We start from the raw sequence: 12,877 nt of genomic DNA, 5'->3' as shown, positions 1-12,877 counted from the left end.
CTTGGTATATATGCTTCCTGACAAACACTTTGTTAGAATGGCAGTTCTCTCTCCAGTACAGCCGTCCGTGTTCTGTTTTCCTAGGCGTGTTGTTGTGAAGTGCTATCAGGTCGATTTCGACTCATAACAACTCTGTACAGGGTTTCTGAGGAGCATCTGGTAGGTTTGAACTGCCTATCTTGTGGTTCCCAGTCCATTGCTTATCCTACAGCGCCACACCAGCCTTCTCTATTTCTAGAATTAAGACCTGGTATGGTACTGTAGACCTACAAGGTTGGCAGTTCAAACTCAACCAGCCACTCCTTGGAAGCCCTACAGGGTGTCTGTGAGTTAGAACTGACTGGATGGAACGTAACAGCACCAGATTTAGAAAATAGACACAGAACTGGTTATAACGTGAAATGTAGCATGCAATTTTTAAAGTTTATGTTGTTGTTGTTATGTGCTGTGGAGTCGGTTCCGACTCATAGCGACCCTGCATAGGGTTTCCAAGGCTGTTAATCTTTACAGGAGCAGAACACTTCATCTTTCTCCTGCAGAGCAGCTGGTAGTTTCGAACTGCTGTCCTTGAGGTTCACAGCCCGATTCGTAACCACTACGCTATCATAAATACTTTTACATTTTTTTCTCTCTAGGTAGCATGTTAAAACATTTGTGTATTTTCTTTATATAGACATGCAACCCTCCCAGACTTGTAGAGAATCTGTTATTGTGCAGTACAGTGGAAAGGATTATGTGATGTAATACTCAAGTAATCGAATGCAGGACTTTCGCTATTAAAATAATAATAATAATGTGTTTCCCAGATGTCTATGACCTTTTGAAATTGTTTTTCCCTCCACTTAATTTTAAGGCCTCTTAAATGGACTTGAGTGAATCATAGAAATCAATGACGTAGAATGCTTGATTTGAAGAAAACGTCTCTCTCCATGATAATATAACACATAATTTATAGAAACTCAGTTCCCAAAAGGTCAGATGATGCAGTTGGGAAATGGCATGTCAATCAAAATAGTATGCTAATAAAGAGTTATAAGGAGTATAGTTTCCAGGGAATTGCAGAACAGTAATATCTGTGTCAACACAAGCTATGATGAACATAATTTTAGTGTCGCTTTGATTCAGAAGGTTATGAATGTGTAAGCATGCTGGTTCAAAGTACTTCACTTACTATTTCAGTGTTTTGTGAAGTATTTTTCTTAATACTTCCTCATATTATGTACTGAGTATTCGATGTTCTGTGCACACTTCTCGCGGCACTCTCCATGCTCTCTTAGTGCTCATAGCTCAGTTTACTGGACTTGCCAACAGTCTGATGTGCTTAAGGAAACAAAATACCAATTGATTGTGATCTGTTTCTTTCAGGTAAGTCACCACCATATAAGTGGATTTTATCTGATTCTGTAGATCAGATTGCTTTATTCTGGATTTCATGGTAACAATACAGCAAGTATGTATAATGTTTCATTTCTGCAAGTAGTCATGATTGCTGAAGAAGAAATTCTGAAGAGAGAAATCATTTTATTTTGGTACCTTTTATGGAAATTTGAATTTTGCTTTTCATTTTTGATAACTTTCTGCTAAAGGTATGAACAAGTAAAGACCTTACCTCATTAAGCAAGTACACATGAATAAGAATGCCTAGAAGAGGATTGATTCTTCAAACCCGGACCCACTGGCTGCTGTTGGGCCTGGCTTTACTCTGCAGTTTGGTATTATTTATGTACCTTCTGGAATGTGCCCCCCAGACTGATGGAAATGCATCTCTTCCAGGTGTCATTGGGGAGAATTATGGTAAAGAGTATTATCAAGCCCTCCTACAGGAACAAGAAGAACATTATCAAACCAGGGCAACCAGTCTGAAACGCCAGATTGCCCAGTTGAAACAAGAATTACAAGAAATGAGTGAGAGGATGAGATCATTGCAAGAGAGAAAGATTGGAGGAGTTAATGGCATAGGCTATCAAGGCAACAAGGAGCAAGCACCTAGTGATCTTTTAGAGTTTCTTCATTCCCAAATTGACAAAGCTGAAGTTAACATAGGAGCCAAGATACCAAGTGAATATGGGGTCATTCCCTTTGAAAGTTTCACCTTAATGAAAGTATTCCAGTTGGAAATGGGTCTCACTCGCCATCCTGAGGAAAAGCCAGTTAGAAAAGATAAGCGCGATGAATTGGTAGAAGTTATTGAAGCTGGGTTGGAGGTCATTAATAATCCTGATGAAGATGATGAACAGGAAGATGAGGATAGTCCCCTTGGAGAGAAGCTGATATTTAATGAAAATGACTTCATTGAAGGTAATGTGAAAAATGTACTGGTTTAATTTATGTTATTAGGAAAATATGCTAGTGTTGTATATGGTAATATATCAGTGCTTGTCCACAATATTGGAGTCCTGATATGGCACAAGAGGATAATCACTGGACTTTAGTAAGGTCGATTTGAACTGCAAGGTTGGCAGCTCAAAGTCGCCAGTAGGATCGCTGTGAGTTGGAACTGACTCTAAAGCACTTAACAGCAACAACAAGATCCACAATATTAAAATGTTAATGCTTTTACCTACTTCATTCCATCACAAATTCAAAGTGTTCTTGAATTCACCAGACTCTCCATGGCAGAAAGTTGTGGCAGTCTGCTTCCATTAAGATTTTCAGAAACCATATGGGGCAGTTCAGCTCTGTCAGTGGGATTAACCTTGTGCCAATGACTTTGCTTTTTACTTTGCTTTGGAAAACATTTCAGTGAGATCATAGGCTAAGCACTGGACTGAAAGGTCAGTTTGAACTGCAGTGTCAGCAGTTCAAACCCACCAGCCACTTCTCAGTCCAGTGCATTATCCTGCAGTGCCACACCAGGGAAATATAATGTATCTAGAATTATGTTGTTGTTAAGGGCTGTCGAGTCTGTTCCAACTCAAAGTGACCCTCAGTAGGGTTTCTGAGGCTTTAAATCTTTGCAGGAGCAGAAACCCTTATCTGTTTCTGATGGAGCAGCTGGTGGGCTCGAACCGCTGACCTTGTGGTTTGCAGTGCAGTATTTATCAAACGGAGCCATTCTGCTTAGATTTTTTTCCTTGATGGCACAGTGATTAAGCACTTGACTTTTAATTAAAAAGTTAAAAAAGCTTTTTTAACTGAAAAGCTACTCCATGTTTCCATAAAGATGTACAGCCTTGGAAACCCCATGAGGCAATTCTACCTTGTCCTATAGGGTCATTATGAGGTGAGCCCACCAGCTGTTCCTCAGGAGGAAAATGAGGCTTTCTGCCCCTGCACAGATTTACAGCCTCGGAAACCCTGTACAGGGTCGCTATTAAGTAGGAACTGACTCACTAGCACATAACAACAGTAACAACAACAACCCATTTCTATTTTATCACCCCCTGCTAGATATTCAATTGCAGACTTAACCATTTTGTACTTTTTTTTTCTAAAAAGTTCTCTTTGCCTGATTCTGTATAAAAGATACCACGTTTAGTCTCCTTGAATATAATTTGCTGTACCATAATATACTCGGGCCTTTGGAGGCCGTCAGGAAGGGCACTGTGTTTTTGTTGGAATTTCAGCTGTCTTCCTTTTTTTTTTCTGCTTTCACATACTGTCATTATTGACTGGTGGTTTCTTTTCAAACTCTTCTAATTTTGCTGCTTTCTGCAGGCTCAGCTTTTTGTCTCTATAGATCATGGCAAGATTGAAAGCTGTCCAGGAAATAAGATAGCTAATTCATATGTATAAAATTTTCCTCATGTTGTTATTGTTGTTAAGTGCCGTCAAGTCAGTTCTGACTCATAGTGACCCTGTATAGGGTTTCCAGGGAGCAGCTGGTGAGTCTGAACTGCCAATCTTGTGGTTCAAACCGACCTTGCGGTCCAGTGCTTATCCTACAGTGCCACACCAGGACTCCTAAAAAGAAAAGACGCTGCTACATTTATGTCTGCAGCTTCTGCTTATAACTCTTCTTAGAGTCTCTGCATATTTTCACCTTTAATTTTCCTATATTCTGCCCCTCTGCTCTTCAGTAATTACTGACAGCCGCCATATCTTTCAGACTTCAGCCTAGATGCCACTTCCTCTAACAAGTCATCTGTAACGTTGCAAGTCTCAGGTAGCAGTGCTTTCTGGGTGCTCTTGTAATCTGCTGTTCTTTATTTCCCCTGTTCATGCTGTAGTTGTGTTTGTTGTCCATTTACTGATTCAGTTCCTGCTAGACTGTAAGATTCAGGAGGGCATCCTGATACGGGTTTTCAACATTTCCTTCCAAATATTAAGTAGGAGTAGTCATGCATCTGAACAGCTCAGGTAGCATAGTGGTTATGAGCCAAGCTGCTAATCAAAAGGTCAGTGGTTCGAAACTACCAGTCATTCTGTGGGAGAAAGATGAGGCTTTCTGCTCCCGTGAAGATTTACAGCCTTGGAAACCCTATACAGGGTCACTGTGAGTCAGAATCGACTCCCCGGCACACTACCACCACCAATCATGCATCTATAGGTCTAACTTTCTTTCCCTGAGGGCCACACTTTAAAATCGAAGTGTCCAGTAGACTCTGTACTTTTTCTCTGAGAGTCTTCTCAGATCACCAGGTTAAAGGTATACTAATTATGTTGTTGTTGCTAAGTGCCATTAAGTTGATTCCAACTTACAGTGACCATGTGTAGGGTTTCCGAGCAGCGTCTGGAAGATTTGAACCACTGGCTGTGTGGTCACCAGTACAATGCTCGGCCTTTCAGCGCCATACCATACTAATTACATCTCTATCTCTATCTCTATCTATTGTTGTTAATAAGTGCTGTCCAGTCGGTTCCGACTCACAGCAACCCTGTCCATGGTTTCTGAGACTCTAAATTTTTACAGGAGCAGGAAGTTTCATCTTTTTCCTGCAGAGAGGCTGGTGGGTTCGAATCGCTGACTTTGTGTTTTGCAGTCTAGTGCTTATTGTATAGAACTACCTCTATATATCTCTGTATCAGTGTATTGTGACTATTTTTGTCTGTTTCATTTGGCTGATTCATCTTCAAAACCAGGACTATATCTATATCTGACATGAAGACACTCAATTTGTTTTAGTTGAAGTAAGTAGTAAACATTTTGACTCCTGAGCATAGAATCTAATATTGCTAGAAGTAAATTCTTTAAATTTCTGTGATGATAGTTTTATTATGAAAAAAATCAGATGTGAAAAGGAACAATTGTTATTTGGAGCATTATTTTATGGATTAAATAATAATAGAGCAAAGCGGTGAAATATTTTTTTCTTTTAAAGAAATAGTTGTACAATGTACAGACTACTTTGGTGATAATATCTATTTTTATGAACAGTTAAATAATCCTACAGATATGGCTTAATACTTTGGCTCAATAAAATCCATATTCCCATTGAATTTATTCATTTTAACAGGGAGGCACCTTTGTTCCTACTTTTGTCTTCAGGTTACTGTCGCACCGAGAGGGATAAGGGCACACAGTATGAGCTCTTTTTTAAGAAAGCAGACCTGATGGCACACAGACATGTGACCCTCTTCCGCCCTTTTGGACCTCTCATGAAAGTGAAGAGTGAGGTGATCGACATTACTAGCTCTGTCATTAACATCATCGTGCCACTTGCTGAAAGAACAGAAGCATTTGCACAGTTTATGCAGAACTTCAGGTAACTCTTAGGGCTTAATGATTTGACAGTCTTGCCAAAAATCACATTTCATGTAGACTTACTTAATTTATCCCTACTGAGTACCTAGAATTACAGAATTATATTAAAGGAACATCTGTATTTTATTTTTGATACTCTATTTTATCTTAAACATGTATTGCTTTACTGACATTTTGAACTAATAAGTAAATTGAAGGTGACAACTGTTAAAAATTAAATTTGATGACCTTTATAATTATGTGTGAATTCATTTTAGAACAAACAAAATTTTTTTTAATTAGCTTTATTGAAGTTTAATTTAAACAATAAAATTCACATACTTTTAAGTCTGTAGGTCCCATGACTTTTGGCATACATATACATTTATGTAATCACCATCCCAGTCAATATGTAGCTAGACCATTACTATCTCTCCATAAAATTCTCGATAGAAAAAGTTGGGTTTTAAAATTCAAATAATTTTTTGTTGGTGGTGTTTGTTAAATGCCATCGAGTTGTTTTCAACTCATAGTAACTCTGTATGGGATTTCTAAGGAGTGGCTTGTGGGTTTGAACTGCTGGCCTTGTGGTTAGCAGTCCAGTGCTTATCCTACTGCATCATACCAGGACTCAAATAAATTTTAGAAATAGAAATATTTATTCACAATTATGGAAAAATTATTCCATCTTTGGAAAGCAAGGATTTTTTTTTCTTTTTTTAGTCACTAAATTTGGATAGTTTAAAACAGGGATATGTTAAATAATTAGTAACTATTGCTATAACTATATGAGAAAGTACTGCTTTTTTGTTTTAATTTAGAAATTGCCATATTTTAAATATTTTTACATTATGTAAAGGCAGGTGCGATAAAACTTGATTTTTCTATAAATACTTTTGAAGTTATCTTTTATATTCAGAATAAGTATTCAAATACAATATGTTAATTTTAATGCTTTGTAATCTTAATCTTTATTCTTATATTGAAATTGTTGGATTTAAAAGATAGTCTGTTTTTTAGCAAAATAGTAAAAAGTCATGCTTCCAAATGAGTTTACCTATTTGTAATGGCTTGTTGAGACCCGGTTTTCTAAAGCCTTTTTTGATTGCCTTTCTTGGAATTATCTTCAGTGGTTATGTTATTCTTAATACTAAGTAATCTCTGTCGTGGCAGATCTTTGTTCTTTGATGATACGTATACTTTCCAGAATTAGACAGTGTTAGGACAAAATACAAGTCAGGCTGCTAACCTCAAGGGCAGCAGTTCGAAACTACCAGCCGTTCCGTGGGAGAAAGATGAGGCTTTCTGCTCCCATAAAGATTTACAGCCTCAGAAACCCTGTACAGGGTTGCCATGAGTTGGAACTGACTCCACGGCATACTGCCACCACCAGGACAAAATAACGCTTGGTTGAAAACCTGAGTGTTTATTTATTTGGTTCAGAACAGACTGGATTTATTCCTTTGAATAGCTTATAATTTGCTTCTAAAGGTAATACCAAAGCCAAAGTTCCAAAAAATGTTTTGAAACATGACAATATTGTTGGAGTGCTGTTATGACACTTCAAGATCACACTCATGATATATATGTATTTGTTGTAATGCCTTTAACAACTCAGCAGTATTGCTGTTTTTTTATTTACTCAAAGCTTTGTGTGATGGTTTTCTATGGTCTAGCACTGTAGGATAAGCATTGGACTGCTGAATGAAAGGCCAGGGGTTCAAACCCAGCAGCCACACCTTGGAACCCTTAGACAGGGTCACTATGAGTCGGAACTGACTTGACAGCATTTAGCAACAACAACGTGTTAGTTGTTTTCTTATTACTGCTTCATGTTATAGCTTGCTTTCTGAATAAGTAGTGCCTCGTGTATTTTCTTAAATGAACTTTATATTCTTCAATTCTGTTAGGGATGTATGTATTCATCAGGACAAGAGGATTCACCTCACCGTGGTGTATTTTGGTAAAGAAGGCCTGTCTAAAGTCAAGTCTATCCTAGAATCTGTCACAAGGTTGGTGAGCCATGTCCACATTAAAGTCCTTGACATATGACAGATGAATGAGAATATCTGTACCTTGTGAATTAATAATTTTGAATAGCTGCTATTTAAAAGTTGACTGAGCATGTGTGTGTGGTGATCATAAATTCCTGATTTAACATGCACACTTAAATAACTCATCTTCCTTTTTTAACTCTGCAGATAGTCTGGCGGCATGATCTGGGCACTCTCACTGTATAACCCCGCCCCCCTTTTCCCTTTTTACATGCTTTCCTCCATAGTTTATTTTTTTGGATTAATTCTTTCCCTTTTTTTAAATGTAGGAAATTTAGTATCATATTCTAAATCTGTCTCTTACTTGCAAGTTTTCATTTTTCCATTTCCTCAAGAAAGTGTTGTTTAAGGTCTCCCATATCTTTAAGAACCCCCCACACTTGACTCTGTAGTACCCAGTAGTACTGTTCTGTTTCCATCCTTTAGCAGCTAAACGTCACAAGATAGTAGTTCAATAATCAATTTGTATAGTACCTGACATGTAGTAGGTACTCAGATGTTTAAATGAATGAACAAATTACAAATTTTTAATTTTTAATAATTCTGTAGTTTAATATTTAATAATTCCAATGTTTAATAATTCTGTAGTTTCATGGTCTTTTCCATCTCTAAATTGTGGGCCCAAAGCTATGATTTAGCTCACATTCAGCCTTTTCATCCTCTTTGATCTCATTTTTGCATTTGACACCTAAAGAGTACTTCCTCCTTGAAGCAGTCTATCTTTTGTAGTAAGCATTCTGCCTTATATCAGTACTGTGTAAATGTCATACTATTATAATGTAGCGCATAAACTTTTCAGATTACTCTAACTCCAAGTCTTTCTTTTTTCTTGAAACTTTTTATTTTGAATTGAGTGAAGATTTACAGAGAAGACCCATCAGTTTTACATGAACGAATCATATACTTTGTTTCATCTCATTTCCATTCCACTCTCCCTCCCATCCTTTCTCAACTTGGTCCTTAGGTAAATATTGCCTTTGGATCTTGAATAATTGGCCATTCTGTGGTGATCTACCTTACTTGTGTTGCCCCCCTATTTATCTGTCTGTTGCTTGGTTGTAAATTGGCCCATGAGAGTGAATTCCGTTTCAGATTTGAAGGGTGGTTGAGGACCAACGTCTCAGGTACCTCCGTCTCTCTCTGACCACTAAGCCTGATCATCTTTAATTATTTGTTTTGTTCCACATTTTCTCCTACTGTATTTGGGACCTTCTGATGTGATCCTGGTTTGACACTGCAGGATAATGTGCTGGGTTGCAACGTCAGTTTGAGCTGTAAGGTCAACAGTTCAAACCCACCAGCCGCTTCTTGAAAACCCTAGACAGGGTCTCTATGAGTTGGAACCGACTCAACAGCACTTAACAACAACAGCAACAACGTTATCCTCTTCAGAGCAGTTGGTAGTGGTAGCTGGACATCAGCTAGTTCTGGTCTCAGTTGTGGTGACTGGTGTTCAAATGTTCCATTGGTCCACTGGACTAGTTGATTTCAAGCATCTTTAAATTTTCATCATTCTTCTTCCTTCCACAAATGAAAAACCCACAAGTTGCACCTTAGATGGCTGCTGATGAACTTTTAAGATTCCAGTTGCTACTCAACAAAGTATGATGTAGAATATTGCCTTTGTGGACTATTTTATGCCCATTGACCTTAGTGTCCCCTGAGATTATGGTCCTGAGCCCTCAGACCTGGCAACTCATTGCCTTAAGATGTTTGATAATGTCTACATTTTCATTATTTTGTCCTGGCACATTCATAGTTGTGTTATCCTCTCTCAAATCCCTATAGATTTGTGGGTATGCTCCTCCTACTCTCCCTCTCTTACCTGTTCAGCTTATGTACCTGTCCATGAAACTCCCAAGTATTTCAATAGTTTCGATTCCTGTGTAGTTATTGTGTCCATTCCTTCACAGGCCATGTTTTCAGAAGCCGTTCTTGCATTATCCAATTCACATTTCTTGAGTTCTACCTATCCTAGGCATTGACAGGGAGGGAACTACCAGAGATTCAAACCGTATTCAAATGAGGATATGGAACAAGGGATATCATTGCTGATGTCAGGTGGATCTTGGCTGACAGATGTTTACCTGTGCTTTGTTAACTTTTCAAAGGCTTTCCACCGTGTGGATCATGACAATCTATGGATAGTGACATGACAATATGAAAAATGGGTGTTCCAGAACACTTAATTGTGCTCATGAGGAACTTGTACATAGACAAAGAGGCAGTTGTTTGACAAGATCAAGAGGACACTGAATGGTTTAAAATAGGAAAGGTGTACACCAGGGATTGTGTTCTTTCACCATACTTACTCCATCTGTATGAGAGCAAATAATCCCAAGCAGATGGATTATATGAAGAAAGTGACATCAGGATTGGAGGAAGACTCATTAACAACCTGCAGTTTGCAAATTGTACAACCTTGCTTGTGGAAAGTGAAGAGGATTTAAAATACTTACTGATGGTATGGGTTGCACCTCAATGTAAAGAAAACAAAAATCCTCACAGCTGGGCCAATACATAATATAATAAATACAGAAAAGATTGAAGTTGTCAAAGACTTTGTTTTGTTTGGATCCACTATCAACACTTAGGAAAGTAACAGTCAAAAAATCAAATGATATATTGCATTAGGCAAATCTGTAGTACATGACCTCTTTAAAGTGTTGAAGAGCAAAGATGTCAGTTTGAGGACTAAGGAGTATGTGACCCCAGCCCTCATATTTTCAGTAGTCTCTGGTAGCATAGTGGTTACAAATCAGGCTGCGAACCTCAAGGTCTGCAGTTCGAAACCACCAGCTGTTCTGCGGTAGAAAGATGAGGCTTTCTGCTCTCGTAAAGATTTACAGCCTCGGAAACCCTGTACAGGGTCGCTATAAGTCGGAACGGACTCCACAGGACATAACAAATAACATAAGCATGTGAAAGTTGAACAATGAATGTGGAAGATAATAGAATTGATACATTTGAGTTATGGTGTTGGAGCAGAATATTAAAAGTACCATGTACTGCCAGAAGAACAAACAAATCTGTTTTGGGAAAAGTACAGCCAGAATGCTCCTTAGAAGTCAGGATGGTGAGACTTTGTCTCTCATGCTCTGCAGGTATTATCAGGAGGGACTATTCCCTGGAGAAGGACATCATGCTTGGTAAAGTGGAGGGTCATTGAAAAAGAGGGACCTCTAACGAGATTGGTTGGAACAGTGACAACAACAGTGGCCTCAAGTATAACGATTGTGAAGATGCACAAGTCTGGGCTGTCTTTCATTCTGTTGTGCCATCAGAGAAGAAAGAGCTGTCTTCCACCTCCAGTTAAGAAAATCCCAGAGAAGGACTCTTTGCCCACTCTTAGGTCAATCACTGTGGCCTGGTAGGGTGACTATGACTTGCCTAGTCAGAGTCTAGCCCCTACCACTAGAAAATTACTGTGATTGGGATGGGTTGAGAGCGAGGCATATTCTGTGAATCAGTAGCTCTAATTGGTGCTCTGAATAATAGCAGGTGGGGTGTGTTTAGAAGAGGTGATCAGCAGTCTCCTAAATGAAGGAGAAAGATTTTTATCCTGTAAGAAGGGGTACTCAGAGTACTTGGTGTACATGCCAGGTAAAATTTAAGCCTTTACTCCAGTGTTTGAATCAGTTCACCTTGGTTCAGTCGTGACTGATACAATGACACAAGAACCTGAATAGGAAAAAATGTGGTTAAAGAAAATTGCTGGAAAGTTCATCTCTCTCTTAGAAAATACGGGCAGCATGGATGTTACATAGCAACCAAATCTCTTGACTGGCACCATGGGAGATAATGGTATCCAGCGTAAAGATGGTGCCTACTCTGTTGCGTTTAATGTGTGTTGTCTCATAGTCCCCGCAAGAATCTAGTACCACACATCAGGCTTGTAAAATGACTCACTAGGCCTCTCCACAGTCTCATTCCAGTGCTTAAACCCATAATTTTTCCTGTTCCTGTAAATGTGATGGATCACCCAAATAATTTAAAATTTAGGTCTGTTCAAACTTCACTTCATCAACTATGACTGAAGCAGTTCAAATCGCTTTGAAGCTCTGCGTTCTCACTTTACCCAGTGGAGGTGCAGGATATTCCCTTTGAACCGAAGGTTGGCAGTTCAAACTCACCAGCCTCTCTTCGGAAACCCTATACAGGCTTGTTTGAGTTGGAACGGACTCAAAGGCACTTAATAACAACAACAACTATTGTGAAACTGGGGTTGTTTTTTTTTAAATTCAGCTATACCTTGAGGTTCTCCCTTCCCTCCCCAGCATCTGATTCAGTGGATCTGAGATGAGCTTGAATGGGCTGCAGATTTGGAGGCCTCACTGTGACAACCATTGTCCCAACAGCAACACCGTTTTGCCTTTAGGATACTAATCAAATTCTTAAGCTTCTTGTGAAAGGTGCTTTCAGTGTGACCAAATTGTCTGGTCTTCATAGGATTTCCATCTTAGGGTCCCTCTTTCCAAACACTTTGCAATTTCTTTGTTCTCTAAGATGCTTTCTATTTTCTCTTTGCCTTTTAGAATGATTAGAAAATTGGAATGACCTTTATATTCACAAATGAATTCACCATTTTAACAAAAGCATTTGCTCAAGTTGTACTTCTAATATCTGACTACTGTAGACAAAACCTCTTTTCTCCAAACTGCTGTGCCTTCATTGATTTAACAAATATTTGTTGAACTCCTGTTGTATGAGGGAGTCTGTGTCCAAACTGATGAGCAAAACATAATCTTTGCTGTCATGGATTGCATTCTGTGTGTGTGTGTGCAGGTGGTGGGAGGATTTCAACAAATATGTAACATGTCTGTTGGTATAAAGGAAAGTAATGCTGAGTACAGGTTTAGAGAATAAAGGAGGCCCAGGCTGCTTCACATACCATAGTCAAGGAAGATCCTCTGATTAGGGGCTCTTTGAACAAAGACCCAGAGGACAAGAGAGAAGACTGTTCTTTTTCTGCATCGTTCATGCACTTGCGTTCTTTACTAACCAACAGGATGACAGATTTTCCCTTTAGATACTTCTGATTTCACCAGTACTTTTTTTTTCATGTGCTTATTAAAATTTTTTTGTATCTTCTTTGCTGAAATGTCTATTCATAATTTTTTTTTCCTTAAATGTTTTATTGTGAATTATGTGATAGTTTACACGGGAGAACATTAGTTTTACATTCATTCTACTGTATATC

General features: G+C 38.6%; 1 protein-coding gene across 1 annotated transcript in view; it reads left to right on the top strand.

Annotated features, from left to right (window-relative positions):
* Positions 1-1,367: 1,367 nt before the first annotated feature.
* The window catches only part of CSGALNACT2 (chondroitin sulfate N-acetylgalactosaminyltransferase 2), a 71,501-nt gene continuing 59,991 nt past the window's right edge, over positions 1,368-12,877 (top strand). Inside the window, exons 1-3 of the mRNA XM_006876146.1 lie at positions 1,368-2,298; positions 5,429-5,645; positions 7,534-7,635. Coding sequence (XP_006876208.1) covers positions 1,638-2,298; positions 5,429-5,645; positions 7,534-7,635 — 980 coding nt within the window. The 5' untranslated portion in view covers positions 1,368-1,637. The remainder of the gene's footprint in view (positions 2,299-5,428; positions 5,646-7,533; positions 7,636-12,877) is intronic.

This window comes from Chrysochloris asiatica, unplaced genomic scaffold (assembly GCF_000296735.1).
Source record: "Chrysochloris asiatica unplaced genomic scaffold, ChrAsi1.0 scaffold00356, whole genome shotgun sequence".
Classification (NCBI taxonomy): Eukaryota; Metazoa; Chordata; class Mammalia; order Afrosoricida; family Chrysochloridae; genus Chrysochloris; species Chrysochloris asiatica.
This window is presented reverse-complemented; position numbering and strand designations above follow the sequence as displayed.